The sequence below is a fragment of the Rhinoraja longicauda genome, chromosome 30 (assembly GCF_053455715.1).
Source record: "Rhinoraja longicauda isolate Sanriku21f chromosome 30, sRhiLon1.1, whole genome shotgun sequence".
In the NCBI taxonomy this organism is placed as follows: Eukaryota; Metazoa; Chordata; class Chondrichthyes; order Rajiformes; family Arhynchobatidae; genus Rhinoraja; species Rhinoraja longicauda.
Window position 1 is genome coordinate 20,872,472 of NC_135982.1, and position 25,142 is coordinate 20,897,613.

Here is a 25,142-nt window from a genome sequence, read left to right on the forward strand (position 1 = left end):
ACATCTGGATTTGAGGTGGGAGACCTGCCCCGAGCACTTTGGAAAGTGTGACGAGTTGTGCAAGGAAGAACATAAAGCGAGGTTCAGCTGAAATGGGACACTGGGGTGGGAAACGTCTCTGTGCTGAACAGTCAGTTTGCCTGCGGACACAAGAAACCGCAGCTGCTCGAATCTTGAGGGGGAAAAAAGTACTGGAAGAACACAGCGGGTCAGGCTGCATCCGTAGCGGAAACGGACAGACGATTTTCCAGATTGAAAAAAGGATCCCAACCTGACTCATCGTCCATCCATTCCCTCCACAGTTACGACCTGACCCATTGAGTTTAGTGGCCCTCCAGCATAGTGTTTTAGCCACTTAACCTGATGAACTAAATGCCCTTTGCTACTGGAAATTCAAAGTAATTTTAAGCCTGCCATGCAGTGCCTTTCATGTTCCGAAGTGCAGGTGTATTTTTAAATGTGGCTTTGCAATGAGCTTGTTATATTTCATTTGACACTAACTCAATCTGGATTTGGATGCTTTCTTTGAAGACGGTTGTGGATTTGAAACGAATAAAGCCAAGGCCGAAACAAAACTAAGATTTGACACCTGCCTGTTTCAGACATCCTGACGCTTTTACATGAGAACCGCTCATATTGACATGAAAGTGGCAGCATCTCAGCAGGCTTGCAGCTCCAGAGTCTCTGTTTGCAAAGCAGTTAAGTTAACAATCATGGGATGGGGCTGATGCACGATAGAGGATGGATTTGGGGTGCATTATTTTCTAATTAAATATCCCAGAAACTAATTATCAGATTACTGAACCATGCTGTTGACAGTTGCACATATTTGATGTAATTATTTTCCTGTTGACTGAAGCAGCCAAGCATCACTTAGCAGTTAAGTATGCTTCAACCTTTGTGAACATTTGCAGTGTAATCATTTCAGAAGATGTAATTTTATTAGTTCTCATCAGAAGCTTTTGGGATATAGCCTCGCCATCTCCTTTACATCTCAACACCAAGTTCTCCCTGTCTTTGCATTCCATTGTTTGGTGCTTCTGGATTTTTTTACGCACAACACACGGCAGTCATTTTTGCATGCTTGCGTTATTTTATTTTCATTAAGCAAGCAAGAAATCAGTGGCTTCTGCATCATTGCAGTATTACAGCCAGTAATGCTATGGGGTAAATGAGCAGATGGTTGGCATGGGAAAGTTGGGCAGAATGGTCTGTTTCCATGCTGTCTAGCTATGTGACTCTATGTCAGGCTGAGGGATAACTGTACACCAGGACACTGAGAGAATGTCATTGTGAAGGTTGTGCATTTCACTGAAAGAAGAACTGCCTGAAGTGTCCAGGGCTTCTCATGGCTTTGTCTCTAAAACAGAGGTTTCCATGTGTTGTGAGGTTTACTCTGCCCGGGTGGCATGTATTCCTGGGTGGGAAGCAAAGAAGTGGAGACAGAGGAACATTCTATTTTATCATATACCACTGAGCATGGCGAGTGCCTCCATTGGGAGCCAGTATGGATTTGGACACACTGACAATCGGAAGGTGAACAGTAGTCTCCTCGCAGAAGACAGAAAGTCCTTAATTTTTCTTCTCCAAGCATCTGTCGTGCAGTTTATTTGGTGAACCATTCCAAAATGGTGCAATTGAATTTCTAAGCTATTACTTTTAAATTAATTTCTCATTTAGAGAGAAAAAATGCTACTTTATAGTCATGCAGCACAGAAACATGCCCTTTGGCCCAACTAATCCATGCCAACCAAGGAGCCTCATCCGAGCTAATCCCATCTATCCACATTTGGCCCAATATCCCTCTCAACCTTTCTGATCCATGCAACAATCTTTTACATGTCGTCATTGTACCTGCCTCAACCACTGCCTGTGGCAGGTCGTTCCATATACTCACCATCCTCTGTGTGAAAATGTTGCCCCTCAAGTCATATTTATTCTTATCTGCAATGCCTTCTTCTAAGTGGAATGAGCACCTTGCCTTGGAGAGTTACCCGTCCTGCAGTCAACTGGTTAGCCATGGACTGGACATGGAGAATGACTCCTGGGCCTAAGCTATCAGAAACCCACTGATATTTCAGAGAATGATTCAGCTCCTCCAGAAAGGATAGAAACAGCAAAGGCAGTCCATCAGATAAGATTGCAGGCACATGGTATCATTGCAACCTTTTCTCTGTAAAGTTTAAACAATTTCAGAGTAAACGGCACAGTCTTTGCAAAGGTTATTTTGTCTATGTTTCAGTTTCATACTGAATTTTACAAAGCCTACTTGAGTTGTACATGACAAATCCCAGTCCATGGCCCATTTTGGTCTGAATACATGAAGCTTATTCTCGTGTGTATGGTGCTTTTTCCAATTTAGGAAAGGCAATTGTGTTATAACATAACAAAGTTGACCCAGAGGAACAGAGTGGGTGACAGACAATGCTCCCAGAGGTTTTAAGGTGGAAACAGCAGCCTCAGTAACATGAGATTGGTCTTGTGCCAGCTCTGTCATCTTGGTGCAGGAAGGAAGAGCCAAGCAGTGCTATCAGCACTTTAATGCTGTAATCCTTGCTGTGTTGGCAAACAGCCAGAGGTTGAGACTAGGCAAAACCAGGCCTGCGAATTCTATAGAGAAAGCTCTTTTTCCCCTCTCCAGTTTTACTTGGCAGCCCTTGTGTGGGAACACTACAAAGCAGAGGCTGATAAAGAGGTGGGACCTGGCACAGCTCTCCGAATCTGAACTGTCTCCAAGCTGCAGCTGCAAAGACTGTGCCATTTACTCTGCGATTAAAGTACACGGCTCACAAAGCCAATGTTTCAGCGGGGCCTGGAACAAGCACAAAACGTTGATATGTACTTTCAGAGATTAAAATGCTTTGGAAATCACAGGTTTGGCAAAGTAGGGACTGACAACTGTTTACTTATTTGAAATATAATAGCCCTTTGCCAAAATGCAGGAAAAAATATAGCAACCTTGGATTTAGCACTTCCACTAATATCTTCCCACTAACAGATTGGAAGTATTTTAACCTAATCTGATCAGTGGACAGATTGGGTTGAAAACTGATTATATGCATGGGTGGGTGGGTGGGGTGGGAAGCTCATTGAAGGTGCTGGAAATTACCCATTTCACCCCTCTCCCTTACCGTCCCCTTGCTCCTATATTCCTTCCTCTGACTTCATTTTTTGCCTCCTCGATCCTTATCTCCTTATCTCACATCATTTGTCTTTTCATCTCTGGCCTTTGTCCAACCATCTGCCAGTCAAAAAAATAAACCCTCATCTGGATCCACCAATCACTGGCCAGACTTTGTCCCTCGCTCATCTCTTGTCCAGGTTTCTCCCCCTTACAATCAATTTGAAGAAGGGTCCCAACCCGAAACATCGCCTGTCCTTGTGCTCCAGAGATGCTTCCTAACCCACTGAGTTACTCCAGCACTTTGTCATTTTCCCCCAGGAGTATCATGGTGGAATCACCTCATTCATTCATTGCTCTGCCCGTTGTCCTGTTAGTCTAAGATGGCTGCAGCCATACACCATCAAAGACCCACTGACAATGTTAGAAATGTCAACAACAATGATTCTCTGCTCTCGTATTCAGTTCATTTTGAGTCAAGACTACAACAAAGTCTGGCACTAAGCTGCACTGTTCAAATCTGTCTTGAGCACTGGTGGGCTTGCCATTGTTGAGGGGATGTCTCTACAATTGATGAATTGCCACCACTGATAAAACTCTTCCTGTGCCATTGCTGAGGATCGGGAGAGAAAGGGTGGAAAGCGATCATTTGAGATTTGCTAATTCTTTATCAGTGGAACGCGAATGAAGCATGCGGTGTTATGTCTCCTGAGGAATTTGCTTAGTTTGAGACTTGGCTTATTTTACCAGAAATATGGAAACCATTAGTTAACTCTCTAATCAGCAAGTTTAACAAAATGAGATTTTATACTGTTTTAGTTTAATTATGTTGTGCAGTCCAGATGTGTGGTAAGTGCAGTGAGAACAGGTATGAATGTATAACATTTCTTTTGCTCTTGTACATTGTTAAACATTTGAAATATGAGCTGGAGTGGAGCGCAGCCATGTCCAGACTTGCCTCCATCTTCATCAACTGAGATGCAGACAATCTGTGGGCTGAGTTTCCTATATACCAGATGTAGTGTACTTTTGCAGACAACATTTGCAAAATTATGAAGGGCATAGATAGGATAAATAGTCAAAGTCTTTCTCCTAGGGTAGGCGAGTCTAAAACTAGAGAGCAAAAAATTAAGACAAGAAGGGGCAAATGTAAAGGAGATTTGAGGTGCAACTTTTTCCACACATTAGGGTGTTGGTTATGTGAAACAAGCTACCAGAGGAAATGGTAGAGGTGGGTAGAATTACAGCATTTGAAGGACATTTGGTAAAATGCCCGGATAGGAAAGGAATAGAGAGATATAGCCCCAATAAAGGCAAATGAGATTTGTGAAGGCATCATTTTGACATGTATGAGTTGGGCTGAATGGAATTTGTGTATGCTGTATATCTCTATGGCAGTGACTTTATTATCATGTTTTCAGCAGACCTTCCAGTCCCTTATCCTTGGAGCAATGTCTCTGGTTTACCCCCCACCCCACTCTGCCCCTCCAGTATCCCGGCTGCACCCTCTGATTTAGTGAGCATTCCTCACAGATTTTTGCTGCACATTTTATGCAATAAAAGTTTGGCTTTACTTTCTTCATAGTCTTAGATTCCTGAGATTATTGAACTTGTGTCCTTCTGATGTAAAAAAATAGGTTTTTTTTTCCATTGTAGCTCCAGGTTTGCCATAGGTGAAGAAATAATGGGAGAGTAGGCAAAGAAAAGCATTGTGCATCTTTTCCAAGAATAACTTCCCAAATCAAATCCAATTCCAACAGTGCCACTTCCTCCTTTGGGGACAGTAATTGGTTGGCTCTGTTCCATCTGCACAGACAAGCTAGCACGAAACCCCCTTTGCATGCTCAATCAAATGAATTATCAACGCGTTAGACAAATCACACAAAATAGCACAGTTCGGGCCACTTATTACAGATTCAGTATTTTTTTAAAATCAACGTAATGTTTTTCCGGGTGTGAGGATTACTGTGCATTTTAACAGCTGTTTATTGCCCAATTACTTTATCTTTAAACATTCCACATTTTGTCACAAAGTAAATTAAACAGAATAATATGTAGATGTACATGCTTTTAATACTGCTTTCTCTGAATATAAACAATCATGCTTCCGGGTCAAAGAGGCCCCCACGATACATTTTCTTTCTTTGCTGCCAAAAGATTAACTCTAATAAATACTTTGACTGGGCATGATAGAGGAAGTAGGGTCTCATTTTTCCTGTGTGTAGATTTTATAACACTAACCAGGTGCCTGCAGTCTGGGTTCAGAAACAGAACGGTATTGATTATGTCTGGCTGGATTATTGTGGAGCCCGACTTCTGTCTTGCTGAACATGAGCAAAGTGGTCTCATGCACAGCAATCTGGACAGTTGTTCCAGTTTGAAGGCAGGCGCTATAGGGAGATAGAGCAAGCATGGAGCTGAGAGACCTTGTATGTTTCCTTGTGTTCTGAAGTATTTCCCAGTTTTATAAATTCAAAAAAAAAAAAAAGCAAATACTAGAATTCTAAAAATGAGGAGGCATGAAGAAACAGCCAAACATTTGCCTTTGTTTCTGCCTAAAATTATGACATGTCTCTGAGTCACAGGCTGACAACTGTCCCCACATGGTCTCCCCTCTTCATATAGTGTGCTGCAATGGGTTCTGTCGCTATCTATATCAGTTTTTGAACAATGTTCCACAAGATCACTTTTTGCCGCAGCAGGATGTCCTGGCATGGCCTCCAGACCCTGCATGCTTCACACGATCAGCTCCAGCTCTAGCTTTGGAGCCTGCTGGCAATTCCCATGTGTTCCTGGAGGGCTTGGGGAGGGGGGCGGGGGGGGGGGGGGGGGGGGAGGGAGGCAGGAATGCTGCTGCAGATTCCTTAAAGCCAGCCTGGCTCAGAGTCTCTGATTTCTACAGCAGTTGCTTGCTAAACGCCTGGACTCAAAGAGGAATGAACTGCACCAGTATTATTGGAGATGGACACAAATTGCTGGAATAATTCAGCGGGTCAGACAGCATCTCTGGAGAACATGGATAGGTGACGTTTCGGGTCGGAACCTTTCTTCATTTATTATTGGATGTTTGGTGGGCATGCTCCCAATAATGGTATAAAATCTGCAACAAGGGAGCTTCCATCTCATTTAATCATTTGGAAGAGTGGTATTGTGGCACTGAAGCAAGTCACCGTGAAAATTAACTCCAGAAACATTTGTTCCTATAATGGTGGTGTTCCTTTAAAATAATCATCACATCACATAATCTAGAGCATTATTGGTGAATGATTAGAGTTACCCTACAACAGCATTGAAACATGAGTAAATGTTAATTCGTCCCAGTAGTTTATTGGACTGTTACATCTACCCACAAAACACCTCAGATGAAGCTTCTAAATTAATCAGCTGTCTGGAGAGTCTGTTCAGCCCATCTTGACTTAAGATAGCTTTAAGGCCTTTTTTACATTTTGTTTGATCGAATTATTTCCAGTAATAAATGTTAAAACTTAGGAACATGGAAGCTCACCTGTCATCCTTCCTAATCAGTCCTGCCAGCTGGCTCCCTGGACACACAAAACCAAGCACGTGTGAACAATGCAGGTCAGGGAACAGCTACAGATGCAGGCTTCGTCTTGTTAAACTTTAGGCTCGTCTGATCCCATTATAAAGGGTAACATCAAAACAGGAGAGTGCACAGACAGTCGCCAAAATCCCCAAAGGGCCTAAAAAGCTGCAAGACCTGAGCTTTTTTTCAAGAACATTTATTACTTATGAAACCTTCCAAGCTCAGAGACTGCGGATGAAGCCAGACAGCCAATTACTGTATTAGTGTTTCAAAGCCTCTTTAGCTGTCTGTAGAAATCACCATCACACTCCCCTCATAGCACATGTTGTTGCTGCAAAGCTTCGGGCCATACTGTTAGTCGAAGCATGCCCCTGCGATCATTCCCAGACTCACATGCTGAGCGCCCTTGAATCTTTTTCTTTCTGAAGCTCCAGCCACAGGCCTAGAAATTGAATTCTTTCTTCAGCTTTATGCAATTGAAAATTGTGCTTTTGTTTTCTGGAGTGAAATGCAATAATGGCCATTTTAGTTTGATTTCAACCGAGTTGCCCTTGTACCAAAACATGGGGTAGGGGCTTGGGATGGTACAGTTGCCTATGTGACCCATTACAGGAGATGAGACCATGTTGTCTTGGGAGCACCCATTGTTGTGCAGTCTTCAGTTTAGTTTAACTTAGTTTGGAGATACAGCGTGGAAACTGGCCCTTCGGCTCACCAAGTCCGCACTGATTAGCAATCACATTGTACACTAGCGTTATCCACTAGCGTTATCCTGCACACTAGGAACAATTTAAATTAGTATTATAACGAGTTAAATTAGTATTATTAAGGGTTGGATTTAGCCCTTCGGTGTGGACAAGCTGACCAAAACATCATAATTCTGCCAGCTCCCCTCTCAGCTCTGGCCAATTTTAGCTTCATGTCATTCTACTTGCATTGCTAATTATATTTTCCAAACCTGCATTGTAACTCTTCACTGAAATCTTATCAATTAAAGTAACATCACATTGCTATTCAGTGCAGAAGACTTGAAAAGCTAGCAATTGAGTAAAAAGGAAAGCCACTGCTGGATTTTCTAATGCTCATTCCATCTCGCGTTTTAATCAACAGGAAGTGAAAAAAAAATGCAGAGCATCATTTAATCCCCAAAGTGCCTTGCCCTCCCTGGTGCCCCAGCTAAAAGCCTTCAGGAAAATAACACCGCAGGACTGAAAGTCAGACTTGCAGTAAAAATCTTATGTGGAAGTATTGTTGTTAATTGATCACCGAAATCAGCAATTCCTAAATATATAGGCAGGCAGATAAAATCACGACAATGTTTACATTGTACCTTGTTGGCCAATCTTGCTGCTAAGATCTTTATATATTAACCCTTTTGTCAGGATCATGCTAGAGTTGAGGCTTGAATAGTGTTTTTAATGTTAGGATTGTGATCAACCACATCTGGCGGTCCATCAGCGCTGTTGTAACGTTCTGTTGGGTATGCACACGTATCTGGCCCTTTCACCAGTGCAGATTGGCTAAAAGAAGAGAGACTATCTTTAAATAATTCTACATCCCTGCTGAGTTATACGGTCATCTGAAATTGGGGTTACTGCTGGTTGCACGATGCAGACATAGTTTGTAGGCAGCACAAAGCATGCATTGAGCGCACCAATCCCAGGTACACGCCATAGCGATCCTCAATGCCATGTCTCTCCTTCACATCTTTCTGTGGCATGTTGTTGTTGTGAGAATCCTTCCAGAGCAGCATGTGGGTTCTTTCTTGCTGTTGCGATGGAATAATTGCACCCACTCGCTAATAACAATACAACGGCAAGTCGACCTATGTTAGGAGTTTTGGTGATTCAGCTCCTGATCAAACCACGTGGACCAGCTGGCCTGGTGATTCACCAGCTAGTCTGACTTACTCATGAAACCTGAAGTATGACCTGTCATTGATAGCTAGACGTCTCGTCTGTCGGCTACAGATATTCCGGTAAATCAATGTCTGAATACATACAGTGGGCTTGCTTGGTGAGCTGGAAGCTCAACATCTTTGTATCTTTATTTTGTGAGGCAACATAGTTTTAACACTGTAAATACAGTACTATTTGGGTAGCACAGCAGTAAAACTGCTGCCTCAAAGAGCCAGAGATCTGGGTTCAATCCTGACCTCAGCTACTGTCTGTGTGGAGTTTGCACGTTCTACATGTGACTGCATGGGTTTCCTCTGTATGCTCAGGCTTTCCTCCCACATCCCAAAGATGTGTGGGTTTTTAAGTTAATTGGCTTCTCTAAATTGCCCCCCGTGTGTAGGATACGAAATTGGGATGACATGGAGCTACTGCTTGTTGGCGCGGACTCAGTGGGCAGAAGGGCCTGTTTCCAAGCTGTATCTCTACAAACTAGGAGACTTAAGATTATCATTTGGTAAATTTCCCACCCCACGACGGGTCAATGGGAGAGCTTGACTCAGTTTGATGAATGATGATTTCTTTTTAAGTTTCTGAAAGATTTAAATATACTGCGAGCCCAATAATAAAAACCAAATGTTAATGCCACAGTTACATAGAGTGGAATGGTTGACCACATGCTACAGCTGAATAAGATTGTGGACTGACTGGCAGGTGGTTGGTTCCATCCACCACCTGCCAGCCCCCACCTCTCCACTCTCAGCCCTAATGCAGGCTCTTGACCCAAAACGTCAACCAGCCTTCTGACCCACAGAGTTCCTCGGCACCCTGTTTTTTGCTCCAGCTTCCAGTTTCTGCAGTCTCTTCTGCCTCCATGTTTGTGACTTGGTACTTTAAATTCACACTTTGTGGAAAGATAGAATTGAGAACTGACAAAAGAAACCGAATGCAACCAAATTTTTGTGAAAATCAGTAGGAAGGTGAAAATAGGTGTTCACTAAATGGAACAGTTTGTACCAAAAATGTAGCTCAATGTCAAAAGCATGAAGCATTTACTTTCGTGTGGTTGCACCCATCGCCTCAGACGTTATGACCTTCTGTCGACTCGGTTTGACTTCCTTCCTACTGTCGTCTCTGCTTGTTTTTTGTACGACTCGCGCTCGGAGACCAGTTTGTCTGAACAGCTAGTCCTTGAAGTCTAAGAGTGGTAACAAACACAACCCACTTCTTGTGGCTTCTTTCACTTTGCATAAAAGCCTTTATCAGAACTTGTAGCCATTAGTTACACTGCAGAGAGATGCAGAGGAAGTGCCACCCTTCCCCAGTTTAACCACCCGCGTGAGTGGAAATGTGAGGTGGGGGCCTGTGGGTGTCAATGTCTCGCTGATATGGAGTTTATATGAACACTTTATGCAAGTGCAAACAGTAAAAATATTTATAATATTGCTGATTCTAGGTCATGATAATTAATGTAATTTTAACATAAGCTATTGCTTGATTGAAAATACATTTTAAAGAAAATACATTTTAATCAACAAATTTTTCTTCTGAGGATAAAAAAATTATAGATCTCAGCAAAAGAGCTGTTTAAACAGTAGAGTTTTTGCCATGTAAATATCAAAAGTCAAGATGTTTAATTGGCATATGCAATGGAACTGGGTGAACAATGAAATTCTTACTGTAGCCTTGCAGTCCCATTAATGCAATAACACCACAAATAAATGCACAATAAATGATCAATTATAGCAGGTAAACCAATATCATGCATGTGGTGAGGTCCGGTTATTTAGAACATAGAACAGTACAGCACAGGAACAGGCCCTTCAGCCCACAATGTCTGAGCCAAACGTGATGCCGTTAACTAATCACCTCTGCCTACAAATGATCCATATCCCTCCATTCCCTGCCTATCTATTTGTCTATCTGAAAGCCTCTTAAACAACACTCTCATATCTGCCTTCACCACTACCCCTGGCAGTGTGTTCCAGGCACCCACCACCCTCTGCAAAACAAATCGCCTGCACATCTCCTTTTCTTAATATGTGGACGAATATTACTAAATATTCAGTAGTAATATGAAATAATTCAGTAATAATAGGAAATAGTTTTCCTATTTTTGTTTATAATTTTCACACATAGATAGTAATTGTGTGAGGTATAAAATTGCCTGTCATCTTGGTGTTAAATATTTCATGATTCTACTTTCATTGTTCATACCACTGATATTTAAACGGTATAAAAATGCTTCACTTTTTTGCATCCTTTCCTCTATGGCAAAGTCTTTCTGATGGGGTATTGTGCAAGTTTGACTAGTTGGGAAACTCTTTAAAATGAATGTCAAGTAGTTTTCATACTTGATTCTGACATCCTTTGACTCAGACGTTTTGAGGTAATCTAATCATGGCCTTTAAAATCATTCAGGGATCTGAGGAGGTAGAATTAAATAAACTATTTGCTGCAGTGGTCGTAATCGTGCCATTCGGAACACCAAGCTGTGCTCTCGCAAGCCCAATTCTAATGCATGAAATGAGGGTGCAACTTGAGGGAGCAAAAGGATAATGGGAATGCATTATCTGAAGAAGGGTCTCGACCCGAAACATCACCCCATTCCTTCTCTCCAGAGATGCTGCCTGTCCCGCTGAATTACTCCAGCATTTTGTGTCTGTCTAATGGAAATGCATGCTGGCCCATCTGATATATTGAAAACGTGATCAAAAGTTTGCTTTAGCCGAGGGTATCAAGGATTGTGGAATAAAGCCAGGCAAATAGAGCAGAGATACAGGATGGCAAAGATCTAATCGACTGCAGAGGGTCTAAATGACTTTATTATTTTTATTATATTGCTGTCTCACTTCTTGATGAAGCAAGTTCTTTCACTGGGATCACACAGCAAGGCTAAAACTTCCAACATTGTCAAAGAGAACATCCCACTCTCTGCTTCTAGATATGCCTCTCTCATCTGGACAGCCAGGGGGGCTATGTGAGGATGCTGTTCATTGACTTTAGTTCAGCATTCAACACAATAGTCCCCAGCAGACTGGTTGAGAAGCTGCTGGAACTGGGGCTTAGCACCCCTCTGTGTGCCTGGGTCCTGGACTTTCTCACTGCCAGGCCCCAAGTAGTCAGGATGGGGGAACACACATCTAGCTCCCTCACCCTGAACATAGGATCCCCCCAGGGCTGCGTCCTTAGCCCCCTACTGTACTCCCTGTACACACATGACTGTAGGGCCAGGTTCAGCTCAAACTCCATCATCAAGTTTGCTGATGACACTGTGGTGGTGGGCCGGATCTCCAACAACGATGAGAAGGCCTACCGGGAAGAGGTGGCTGATCTGGCACTCTGGTGTCAGGACAATAGCCTCCTCTTGAATGTCACTAAAACAAAGGAGCTGATTGTGGACTTCAGAAGGGCTAAACATCCAAGGACATACACGCCACTGGAGATAAATGGGTCTATTGTGGATAGGGTGAGCAGTTTCAAATACTTGGGAGTCCGCATCGCAGAGGACCTGACGTGGGCAACGCACATTGCCGCACTGGTGGGTAAGGCTAAGCAGCGCCTTTACCACCTTAGACAACTGAGGAAATTCAGAGTGTCGCTGAGGATCCTTCATTGCTTCTACTCTGGGGCTGTAGAGAGCATCCTGTCCGGCAACATTACAGTCTGGTTTGGGAACAGCTCTGCCCAGGACAGGATGGCCCTGCAGAGAGTAGTGCGTTCGGCAGAACGCACCATGGGAACTACACTCGTCCCCCTGCAAGACCTATACATCAGGAGGTGCAGATCCAGAGCAAGCAAGATCATGAGGGACCCCTGCCACCCCAGTAACGGACTGTTCCAGATGCTACGGTCAGGCAAACGCCTCCGCTGTCACGCTGTGAAAACGGAGAGGATGAGACGGAGCTTCTTCCCACAGGCCATCAGACTAAATTTTTGTCGACACTTTTTGTGCTATGTTTAGTAACTTATTAACTTTATTTATATGCTGTAACTGTAATTCTTTTTGTGCACAACCCGCAGGCATTGCCACTTTCATTTCACTGCACATCGAGTATGTGTATGTGACAAATAAATTTGACTTGACTTGACTTGGTGACTTCACCCTGACTCAACCGTGTGGTGAATCAGCAATGTATCTGTTGCCTTTCCAGAGAGCAGCTTGACAGAATTGAAAAACAAAATGTGCTGAAATTGTTTGCCAATGATGTTTATTGTTGTAGAATTAATTTAAATAACAAGCTGGGACTCTGGGGATTGTTACTGCTGAGCAATAAACACCGTGGAGCTAAAATTCCATGGCTTGCCCATTCTAACTCAGATGGGAGACTGACAGATCTCCAGGGATGAGATGGTTAGGACATGGTTACAGCAGAAGATCAATGGAAATCATGCAGACTTCTACTCTCTGGTTACTTCCAGAGTTATTATAAGAAAGAACTTTGGGTATTGAATATATCAAACTACACACAGCAAGATCCTGCAAACAGTGCTTATAATACATGTCCAGTGGTTGAAGAATAATTGTTGGGTGAGATGCCTGGGTGGCTTCATAGCAGGAAGACCGCAACCCGGCAAAAATTTCTAACATGAGAAATAGAAGCAGCCACCTTCACTAAGATCATGTCATATATTTTACCTCAACATCCCTTTCACACAATAATTTCACACCTTGTGATTCCTTCTGCAGATCTATTGATCCCTGTTTTGGGTGTTCTTGGCTACTCAGCCTTCACAGCCCCGGGCAGTGAATTTCAAAGATTCACTACCCTCTGGGTGAAGAAATTTATTTTTACCTCTCTTAAATGGTTGTGTACGATTTTGAGATTGTAAACACTATCATCCCTGTCGTTCCTTAAGAATTTTGTATGTTTTAATAAGAATATTCCACAAAAATGGTAGATAATATTGTCAACGTAGCCTATCCCACAGCCCACCTCAATCACTCGTCCCTTCTTACCCAAACCACCCCATCCCCGGGCACTTTCCCCTGCAAACGCAGGAGATGCAACACCTGTCCCGTTACCTCCCACCTCAACTCCATCCAAGGACCCAAACAGTCTTTCCAGGTGAGACAGAGGTTCACCTGCACCTCCTCCAACCTCATCTATTGTATCCGCTGCTCTAGATGTCAACTTATTGACATCGGCAAAACCAAACGCAGGCTCGGCAATCGTTTCGCTCAACACCTTCGCTCATTCCGCCTCAACCAACCTGATCTCCCGGTGGCTGAGCACTTCAACTCCCCCTCCCACCCAGCCTTAACCTTTCTGTCATGGGCCTCCTCCAGTGCCATAGTGAGGCCCACCGGAAATTGAAGGAACAGCACCTCATATTTCGCATGGGCAGCTTGCAGCCCAGCGGTATGAACATTGACTTCTCCAACTTTAGATAGTTCCTCTATCCCTCTCTTCCCCTCCCCCGTCACAGTTCTCCCTCTATCTTCCTGTCTCCACCTATATCCTTCCTTTGTCCAGACCACCTGACATCAGTCTGAAGAAGGGTCTTGACCCGAAACGTCACCCATTCCTTCTCTCTTGAGATGCTGCCTGACCTGCTGAGTTACTCCAGCATTTTGTGAAATAAATACCTTTGATTTGTACCAGCATCTGTAGTTATTTTCTTACATTACTCAATCAATTCTGTGATCTTTTGTTGCACTGCTCCCCTAGTATATGCTTCCTTTGGTATGGAGAACATCCTGCATACAATGAAATAGAATTATTACTTCTGTTCATGGGTAGGAAACGATGTAATGGAATATGGGCCAAAAGCAGGCAAATGGGCCTAGCTTAGATGTGACATCTTGGTTGGCTTGGATTAGTTGGGCTGAAGGCCTGTTTCTGTGTTGTATGACTCTAAGCTAAAGACCTGGGGTAAGTTTGGACCATTTTACTATTTTGTTTTTTTAGTTTTAGAGATACAGCCTGGGAACGGCCGTCTGATTTAGAGAAACGGGCCCTTCGGCCCACCGTGTCCATGCCAACCAGCCAGCAATCACTCGTACACTAGTTCTATCCTACAAACTAAGGACAATCTACAGAAGCCAATTAATCCACAAACCTGCATGTCTTTAGAGTGCGGGAGGAAACCAGAGAAAACCCACGTTGTCACAGACAGCACCCATAGTCAGGATTGAACCTGGGTCTCTGGCACTGTAAGGCAGCAAGTCTACACTTGCGCCACTGTGCAGCCCGGATCGCAAGAAATCTGCCAGAGCTGCAGCTGTGTTTCCATTAAAATGTCATTTTGGAACGGCCTAACATGGTGATGTTGTTATGGTAATGGCTCTTCAGAGTCCTTATTACAATCATGGTTGCATACCTCCTCCCAAAGGATCATGTCTAACTGCCAGTGTGAGAAGTGAATGCCCCATTTTCCTTCAGCGCAGAGGTCTGCTCGGGAATAAAATGAAACCCTGGTGCAGCCCAAGCCTGAGCAACGTCAGGTCTTTCAACCTAGCCCAAGCAACCTGACCATTGTCACTGCAACGCGGCCTGCCCCACACAACGCAGCCCGTCCACACTGCTCGCAAATGTACCACTGCTCTGGGGTTTACTTAGAAAGATCTGCCTAGCCCAATTGCACTAGAACTTGAGGATTTATAATTATTTTTTCGAAGCTAACCTGGCCCGAATTTCACAGATATTTGTGTCCTGACAGTTCGGAGTCAGGAAACCAGCCACCAGCCATGTTTGTTTCTATGTGGCAGCAGAATTAGAATTACACAGAATTAGAATTACACAAAGATTAGGGTCAGGAATAGGCTGCTCTATCCTGCAAATTGCTCCTCCGTTCGATAAGATTGTGATTTTTAGCCTTAACTCTACATACCTATCCACACTAACTCTTCACTAGTCCCTTCGTTATCAAATAATCGTTATTACGAAATGGTACGGTGGCGCAGCAGTAGAGTAGCTGCCGTACAGCGCTTGTCGCACCAGAGATCCGGCTTTTATCCCGACTACGGGTGCTGTCTGTACGGAGTTTACACCTACACTCCAAAGAAGTACAGGTTTGTAGGTTAATTGGTTGGTATGTATAAACAATTGTCTCTAATGTGTGTGTAGGATAGTGTAAACGTGCGGGGATCGCTGGTTGGTGCGGACTCTTGTGGGCCAATGGACCTGTTTCCGTGCTGTATCTCTAAACTAAACTAAAATAATATTTATAAAGGGAAACATGTATCCTTATGAATACGTAATATTCAAGGAAACGATACAAAATTAAAAGTACTAGATTTTTTTTTAGAATTGTGTCTATTAATGTACATTTTCCACTTGTGGATGGATTGAATTGCTGCCATGTTGTTAGGGTTTAAGTGCTTGATTGGATGTTCATCTTTATAGAATCAAACCTTGTCATAACAATCCAGCTTTTTAGCATACAGCACTGGATGGATAATAATGCATGATTGCCTTTAAACTGAAGAGTGATGACAATTTCAGCCATGGACCTTTTGAAAAGATCACAATACAAAATCTGAAACTTTAACTGCCTTACACTGAGGATTGGATAGTATTTTCTGTTATCATTTTAGTATTATGAATGCTTTCCCCAAGAGCATTGTAAGTATTTCATTGGTCAGACGGAGTCCCGTGAATGGCTTGTCTTCCTCTCCAAGGGGTGGCGATTACTCTCAGCCAGGGGTATTCTGAACTTTGGCCTCACACCTATCCCAACTAACAGGCGATTACCAAGAGTCGAGAATGTTTTATTGTCAAATGTCCTGAAACGGAATAATGAAATTTTTACTCGCCGCAGCAGCAGCAGCAAGGCAGGTTTGTAAACAAATCCTTTGCTTTAGAGGCACAGAGCGGAAACAGGCCCTTTGGCCCTCCGGGTCTGCGCCAACCAGTGATCACCCGGTACACTATCGTTATCCTACACACTAGTGCCAATTTACAGTTTTATGGAAGTCAATCAACCTACAAACTTGTACAGCTTTGGAGTGAAGGAGAAAACCAAAGCACCCGGAGAAAACCCACGCGGTCACAAGGAGAATGTATAGATGGGACCCATAGTCAGGTTCGAACACGAATCTCTGGAGCTGTAAGACAGCAACTCTACCGCTGCGCCACTGTGCTGCCCTGAAGCTACAGCTGTTGTGCTGCTGGCAAAATGTCACCACAGACCTGGAGGCTTCATGTTGGTTTTTTGTCATCATACATTGGAAGGCAAAGTAGCAAATGAAGGGGAGCCTTTGAATTAGTAAGTTTATGTCGTGCCCCTTCCCTGACCCTGTTTCCTTCTCATCTAATCAAGCAGGACTGTCCATTAGCTCCTCCTTCATGCTGCATCCCCCCCCCCACCTTCCAGTTGTAAATGATGAGCACTGCTGTCACTGCCTTCATCGCAGGGAAGGGGGTGGGGTTGTAATGTACTAAGCAGCTGCAACTCATCTGAACTCTCTTGACCGTCTCGAGCTTTCCCCCAACATCCCCCTCCCAAAAGCTCACTGGTTTAAAATTTCTTTCTGGCCTCAATGGTAAATACAATAAAGAGGTCAGTCCCTTTTTGTGGGCTTCTCCCCTTTGCTTCACCTCCTGGTTGTCAGGAAGGTGCTGACTCTGAGTGGGGCAGGACTTGCACGTTCTGCCTTAATCTGACCAACCGCTCCAGCTGAGGTGAAAGATAAATCTCAACCTAAGCCTTTGATGTTGTGGGCCCTGGGTTGTCAAACAGCGAATGGCAGGCACAGGGAGTAACGCAGTGACGTTCAGAGCGGGGAGCAGCAATTATAAAAAGACTGGTTTTGTTCAGCAGTTACAACTAGAATGGAACCTGTAGGGAGCTGGGTGTAAAAAACAGCTCTGTGATGGCGTGGGGACAAGTTTGGGGCCCCCTGTATAATTTCTGATAGCAACACCGCTCCTGACATCACCACTGCAGATGTCAAGTTGAAGGTTTTAGGATAATTTTTGAGGTGCTGTAATCGCTGTGTGCCTTTCTCTCTCTCTCTCTCTCGTCAGGAATTCCAAAGGAAATTATAATGCCCTGAACAATCACGCCTACCCTGGCCGGGGTTTATTAACCCTGACTGTACAAATCCGGGGTCGAATCTGTATATTCCTGCTGTTATGCCCTTAATCATTCGAAGCGTTTGAAGAAATATCAATGCAAATATCTTGTAAGATGCCTGTTAGCTCTCCCTTTGCTTCCTACACACACTGCATTCTCAAACTATTTAAACTTTCTCAACTTGGCACTTGTTTACGTCTGTTTTTTGGATGGTTTGTTAATGGATTTACGATCTGTGCTTAACAACTTTTGAGACAACACAGTGAAGATCAGAATGCATGGTAGTACAACAAAATCAATCAAGCTCTGGATTTTAATCATTAATTCAAAAGTATTTGGAGTGCTGCGCTATAATGCTTTTTTTTTAAGGGGCTTGGAGTTTTCAGATGAGCTGAATTGCTGATTTCACTGGGGTCTGCAGGCAATGGCCCCCTGACCACATTGTAGTAAACACGGTGCCTATCAATGGCACTGTTTCTCCTTTTGATTTGTAAAACTTTGTCCAGATGCAAACATGTCATCCCGTCAAAGATGAGATCACTGTACAAGCCTCTTGTTGACAGACTTTGAACAGTGCCTTGCAGGGCAGACTCCAAATCACAGTGGCGCTTTGAAGCTTGAGCAAGTCAACTTTTCATTCATTGAAAACTGTGGATTGAACTTTAACCCGAGCAACAAAAAAAATTCTAAAGAGGAATAGAGAATGTTTTAATATTGATGGGATGCTGAGTGCCTGTGAAATCCCGGAGAGGATCACAAGGACTGGATGTGTGCAGGAAGAGGGAAACTGCTCAGATTTGAGAAGGGGGAATGCAATGCAGCTTGAAACACGGGCCCTATTGTCTTATTTTCATCCTATAAACACAGACTGTTGCTTCTGCTGAGTAGTTTTTCTCCAACTTTGAGCTGCATATTGGAGAAAGAAAAAGGGTGAGCCACTAACCTTGCAATGCATGGGTCACTGATTCCACGAGAGACCCTTGGTTGTTCCCTCGCACTATAATAATAGCCTTTATCCTGGGTCAGATTTAGCTTGACGCACTCACACAACAAATCCTTTCATCTGAAAGCATTTTTAGAAATGCCACTTACAAAGCAACTCTTAAGACAATGCCTGCCAATGAACTGCTGTGGTGTAGAAATGCAAGGCTCTGGTCTTCTGATTTTTGAGCTGATGGAACTTATTCTGATGAGTTGCTGCTCAAGTGGAGAACTCAGATGGGATGAGTGTTTCAATTGTTCGGTGCACAGAGCTCTCTGTTTTCCTATTTCTCCTGAGCCAAAGAATAATGCTATCGCAAATAAATCCGACTGATTAGTTATCAAATCAATTTTATTTAAGGAGGAAATGTCTTTGTTGAAGAGTCTTTTGCATACTGTATGGTTGTTTGTCAAACAGCAACACCATGATGCAGTCTACTCAGTTGTAAGGTTTGTCAGTGACAGAAATTTCCCAGATCACCCTCCCTGTGAGGTAAATGATGCTCCATTCTTTTCTCCATTATTCATTTCATTCAGTGGGAGTTCACGGATTGCTGCGCTAGAGTTGGTTGGCCATTTGTGATTACTGAACATCCTGAACAGCTTCCCAGTAGGATAGGGGTATGTGTGTGATAGCAATCCAAAACTTCAGAACATTCCATACTTGGCTGTTTTTTATTGAAACCAGCCGTAAGCTGCTTGCTTAACTTCAGAAATGTAGGTGCACTTTTCAAAATGTGGTTCCAGTAATTTTGTCAAAGTTCAGATGCACTCAAATTCACATTAACTCAAACCGTTGATGGTTTGCTCCAACTGAGTTTCGGTCAGTAGCCAGCTCCCTCAATAACTGATAGCCCTGGCAGCTGTGACTTTAGACTTTAGAGATACAGCGTTGAAACGGCCCTTTGGTCCATCAAGTCCCTGTCGACCAGCGATCACCCCGTATACTAGAGACAATTTACTTTTTTTTACCGAAGACAATTAACCTACAAACCTGTACATTTTTTTGGGAGTATGGGAGGAAACCGTAGCACTTGGAGAAAACCCACAGGGTCACAGGGAGAATCTACAAACTCCTGTTTGAAAAAAAAAAGTGGTGTAATACACTGGAATTTAGAAGGATGAGAGGGGATCTTATCGAAACGTATAAGATTATTAAGGGGTTGGACATGTTAGAGGCAGGAAACATGTTCCCAATGTTGGGGGAGTCCAGAACCAGAGGCCACAGTTTAAGAATAAGGGGTAGGCCATTTAGAACAGAGATGAGGAAAAACTTTTTTAGTCAGAGAGTTGTGAATCTGTGGAATTCTCTGCCTCAGAGGGCAGTGGAGGCCAATTCTCTGAATACATTCAAGAGAGAGCTAGATAGAGCACTTAAGGATAGCTGAGTCAGGGGGTATGGGGAGAAAGCAGGAACGGGGTACTGATTGAGAATGATCAGCCATGATCACATTGAATGGCGGTGCTGGCTCGAAGGGCCGAATGGCCTACTCCTGCACCTATTGTCTATTGTCTATTCGAACAGGAGTGGTGTGGCAGCCTGTGTGTAATGGAGAATGCACACAGACTACACTGCTGCTGTATTTATTTGGACAAATGAACGGTTGTATTTCTGAAATAAACAGCCTTTGTATATCTTGACTGCAAAGCCAGTCAGACACTGGTGCTTGAACTTGGTGTAGAAGAGCGGGACTTTCAGCAAACCTACTTGTAGTTTCTAAAGACTAGGTTTAGATTTGTCATTGCCACATATACTGAGGTGCAGTGAAATGCTTTGCTTTGCATGCTACCCAAACAGGTCAGATACACCATATATAGATACAATCAGTTCAAACTCAAGTACAACAGATAGAGCAAAAGGGAAGATACAGAGTGCAGAATATAGTTCTCAGCATTGTAGCGCATCAGTTCCTTAGACAAAGTCTAATGTCCTCAGTGTGGTAGTGGTGAATCAGACAGTACCCTAGCTTATGGAAGGATCACTCAGAACAGAGGGGAAGAAGCTGTTCCTGAGTCTGCTGGTGACTTGTTCACCAGCTGGAGCATATTCTGCCTCACAGCCTGCCTGCTGGGATCAGTGGCTTCTCACGTCTCTTCCCGGCGGCGCGGTTCTCCTGGCTGTTGGTGGGAATGCTGAATTTCTTGAGGCCTTGCGTGACCTTGCAATTGTATGGAAACATTGGCCGTCCACTGCTCTTGATTTGGGGCCTGGCCTCTGATCTTTAACGTGGCTCTCATGTGTCCTAGCCAGCTGAGCCCACCAGCTCTGGGCTCTAAGCCGCTTCTCTTGTTGGTTTTCAAATGGTTCAAAAGGCCTCAGCAGCAGCAGGCATACAACTCGGTCGGTCGGCAGCCTAAATGTCCAAGTTGCAACAAACCCTGGCATTCTTTCTGTGTTGGGATTAATAATCTTAGTTTAGTTTATTGTCACATGTACCAAGGCACAGTGAAAAGCTTTTGTTACGTGAAAAGCTTTTGTTACAGCGAAAAGACAATACATGATTACAATCGTGAGAAATGGTTATGTTTAAATGCTATCAAGACAACTTGAGAATTTGATATTTTTTTTTAATGAAAGTCCAGAATGAGAAGGAGCTATCAGTCTGAGTGGCCGTTAAACCAACAGAGTGTCAGAACCCCCATCTGCTTCTCTCCTGTCCTTTCGGGAAGGAAAGCCATTGTCTCGCATGTGTACTGCTCCACCCCCCTCCCCCATGCTTGCTTCAACTGCCCTCCCAGTGAGTCAAACCACCACTTTCCCAGGACATATAAAAATGAGCATCAATGACTATATCCCCAAAACTGTTATAAAGTGTTAATGAGCAAACCACAAGCATTTGCTTATAATGTACAATATCTACATGGTGTCCTACACACAACATGAAAACCACCCTCTGATTTTTCATAGTTTCAAGGATCCATATTTAAAATGTGTTTTTGTTCCAATAGTTTTTGTTCTAATTTAGTTTTAATAACTAAATAAAATGTAGTTATTAAATGAGGATGGAATTCCAGATGAATCCTGTTGATCAGTATCTGAATTACTTTCAAAATGTCATCAGAAATACACTCTGTCACACAAAGGGTTACTGATTTGTAGAACACAAGAGTTTTGGCCCACTGTGCCTGCTTCACACTTGACCCACAATAGAGACCGTGTTTGAGCAGTTTTTCCAGCATTCACTGCGAGCCTCAAATTGATGTCTTGCCGAACAAAATGTTCTGTGTGCTGACAGAAAAATAACAGCCTCCCTTTGGCATTGTCACCTGTTGTGGTTTTAGTGTTGGAACCCCCAACTGAGGTTTGCAGCAATGGAGGGGCATTTGCCAAATACCTTACTGGTGCTGTCATCACTGCCGTTCCAGACACAGTCCTGTTGTTGATCAAATCTTTGCAGGCTGGAGCTCTGCCTTGCATCAGGGTAATTTACATGCCCTGTCCTGCATTCACGGGGTAGACAAAGCAAAATCTGGCAACTGACCCAACGCATACCACAGCTGCGGCCTCTGAAACCAGCAACGCCGCCTCTTGCAGGAAAACTCGCTTCCTCTGCTTTTCTACTGCCAGGGAGGAGAGAGGTTTCTCACTCCCTCGCCCAACCTCAGATCTCTTGACTTCTCACTCCCCCCCCCCAACACAATCCCCAGTTTTCTCTCCCCACTTTCCTCCCTTGTCTCCTCCCTTACCCCTTGCTCGCAGTCCCCTCTTCCCACCCCCCCCCCCCGCTCAACCCCCAGTCCTTCCCTGCCCCGTCTCGTCCCCCCACCCCAGACCTCTCTCCCCCGGCCTCTGTCCTCTCTCCCCAAACCCTCCCCGATCTCAGTCCTTTGTCCCTCACCGCCTGCCTAACCCCCAATCCTCTCCCCCCTCCGCTTAATCCCCAATCCTGTCTCCACCCAACTCCCTGCCCCTGTCTCTTCCCCAGGTCTCCTCTTCCGATCCCTGTATTCCCACATCCATGTTTATTCCTATTCATTTGACTTGATTTCAAAATTCTTTGTTTTTCGGAAATTGCCAAGCAGATTAATTGTGCTCTGTTGCAACTTGAACAGGAATTGTCGCTCTGTCTACAAACCCTTTTACTCAGCAACTTATTGTCGTGACTCCCGAACTTTGTTTGCATGAAGGACCAACATGGAAGTCAACAAAGTTTTTCTTTTGATTTTAATAACGAAGAATGATTTGAAGGGGAAGCACATAGTATAGGGAAAGGCCTCTATAAATGGTGCAGCACCACCCAGGGGTACAAGCAGGGACCCGGCTAAGCTGACCAGACTACACCCAGACTGTGGCACTCATTTAAAAAATAGTTCACAAATAAATAAAATTTACTATGGACAAACCCCATAGAAATGAAAAACATTTTAAATTTATTTTATTATAACATGGGAGCGGCACAGTGGGGCAACGGTAGAGTTGCTGCCTTATAGCACCAGAGACCCGGGTTTGATCCTGACTACGGGTGCTGTCTGTACGGAGTTTGTATGTTCTCCACGTGTCCACATGGGTTTTCCCCAGGACCTCCGGTTTCCTCCCACACTCCAAAGACATACAGGTTTGTAGATTAATTGGCTTCAGTAAAGATTGTAAATTGTCCCTAGTTTGTAGGATACTGCTAGTGTATGGGGATCACAGATCAGTGTGGACTCAGTGGGCCAAAGGACCTGTTTCCATGCTGTATCTCTAAACTAAAGTAAAATCTAAACTAAAAATAATATATTTTCTTCAACACCATAGAAACAAAGAATTGTAGGTGCTGGTTAATACACAAAAGAACACAAAGTGCTGGAGTAATTCAGCAGGTCAGGCAGTATCTCTGGAGAGAAGGATCCCGACCCAAAACGTCCCCTATCTGTGTTCTGCACAGATGCTGCCTGATCCGCTGAGTTACTCTAGCATTTTGCGTCTTTTCCCCCTAAGCTTCAGGCCTGGAATTTCCATTCGGGTCAATGGAATCTTTGGTCTAGAATCAGGGAGGTAGACTCCACGGCGTAATGCTACCAATCAGGCCTCTCTACAGTGCTGGCTCCAGGGACAACCTGAGGTCTCCGTGCTGCAGGACTCACTGCTGAGGATGGCTGAATATCAATGGCACCAGCGACCACACCTTGTCGTGGCATCTCAGCCCATTCCCTGAGCTTTGAACGCTGAGTCCCATTGAGCCAGATGCAGGGAATTACTGATAAAAACAGAAAATGCCAATGTAAGATTGGGGACTTAAAACAGTTGTTGTTTTTATATCCAAGAATACCAACTGACCTACTGAGGGGTTCCAGCATTTTCTGCTTTTATTTTACATTTCCTGCACTTTGCATTTGTGTGGAACTGTATTTCTGTTGCTTTGTAACTTGTAATGGTTCATCCAATTTCTGCTATTCACATTTTTCAGTGGATGTAACAGGGACAATTTTGACACAATATTGTCTTTAACTTCTAAATCCCAGAGATATTTCCATGAATTACAACATGCCATTATCGTTCCCATCTACATCAAGTGCATTCACTTTTATTCACTCTTAATACTTTGGCTTTGGAACCTACTACTTTGGTCGTTAGGAAGCTTCTTCTTGTCGTTACCATTAACAGTTACCGTTAACAGTTGCCGCACAGCCTCAAATCAAAAAAGCCACTCGCAGACTGAGAACATTGGGAGGTGGATGTCAGTGGCCAAGCTAATGTTTATTGCTTATCCTGAACTGCCTTCGAAGGTGAAGGCAGTCCAGCTTCTGAGCCATCTTTTTGGTGAAGGTGCACCTGTGATGCTGTTGGGAAGGAAGTTTGAGGAATTAAACCCATTAACAATGAATTCCAAGTCCAGAAACGTGCATGTTGGAGATGGTGTCCCAGGTGGTGGCCCGTGTGCATATTGCGCTTCCTTGGTGCTCTATTTCACACGGTATACAAAGTAGCCACTGAATGAATGTTCAGCGTGGTGTATGGGGTACCAGTCAAGCAGGAGTTTTGTCTGAGATGGTCTCATCTTGTCTGCCCCAACAGTGACGTTTTATTGTCTTGCACCATCAGAGGCAATTTCCATCACTTCACTTTTATTTGCTCTTAAAGCTTTGGCTTAGTGACCATCACTTTGGAAATCTAGTGTCCCCCATTTGGTTCAGTTTTCATCCATATATTTAGACCTTGCAAAAGCTTCAGTTCCTCAAAGCAACTTAATTTTTTTTTAAAGCTAAACCGGTTATCATGTTCCTAACTAAAAAAAAATTCCTGTTAAGTGCCTTTGCATTGCACACCATCAAAAAAAATCCTAATTTTATTCTGTTTTTTGCCTTCTATGTAGGTCCCTTTTGACCAAACAGTGTTTAAAAAGTTCAAGAAAGATGAAACTACTTCAGACCATCTGACTACCATCGAGAAGGAGAAACAGTCCGAATGGTGGAGGTCCTTTTCCTCTCCTTCTGGCGCCAAGGTACAGTACTCAATAATAACTTGAACAAATAACTTCTGTAAAAGCAAAGGAGGGAGGTAAAAGAAGATGCTTATTTTTTGTCCTTTGAAAAGTGAGTGGCTTTTGCTCATCTTACAAGAAGTGTATTTAGCATCAGGGTTGTTGTGAAATTTGTG

The 25,142-nt window shown here is 43.6% G+C and overlaps 1 protein-coding gene across 1 annotated transcript in view; it reads left to right on the forward strand.

The window, feature by feature from the left end:
• The window catches only part of LOC144607934 (ski oncogene-like), a 163,759-nt gene that overhangs the window by 117,957 nt on the left and 20,660 nt on the right, over window positions 1–25,142 (forward strand). Inside the window, exon 2 of the mRNA XM_078425084.1 lies at window positions 24,859–24,987. Within this exon, the coding sequence (XP_078281210.1) occupies window positions 24,859–24,987 (129 nt within the window). The remainder of the gene's footprint in view (window positions 1–24,858; window positions 24,988–25,142) is intronic.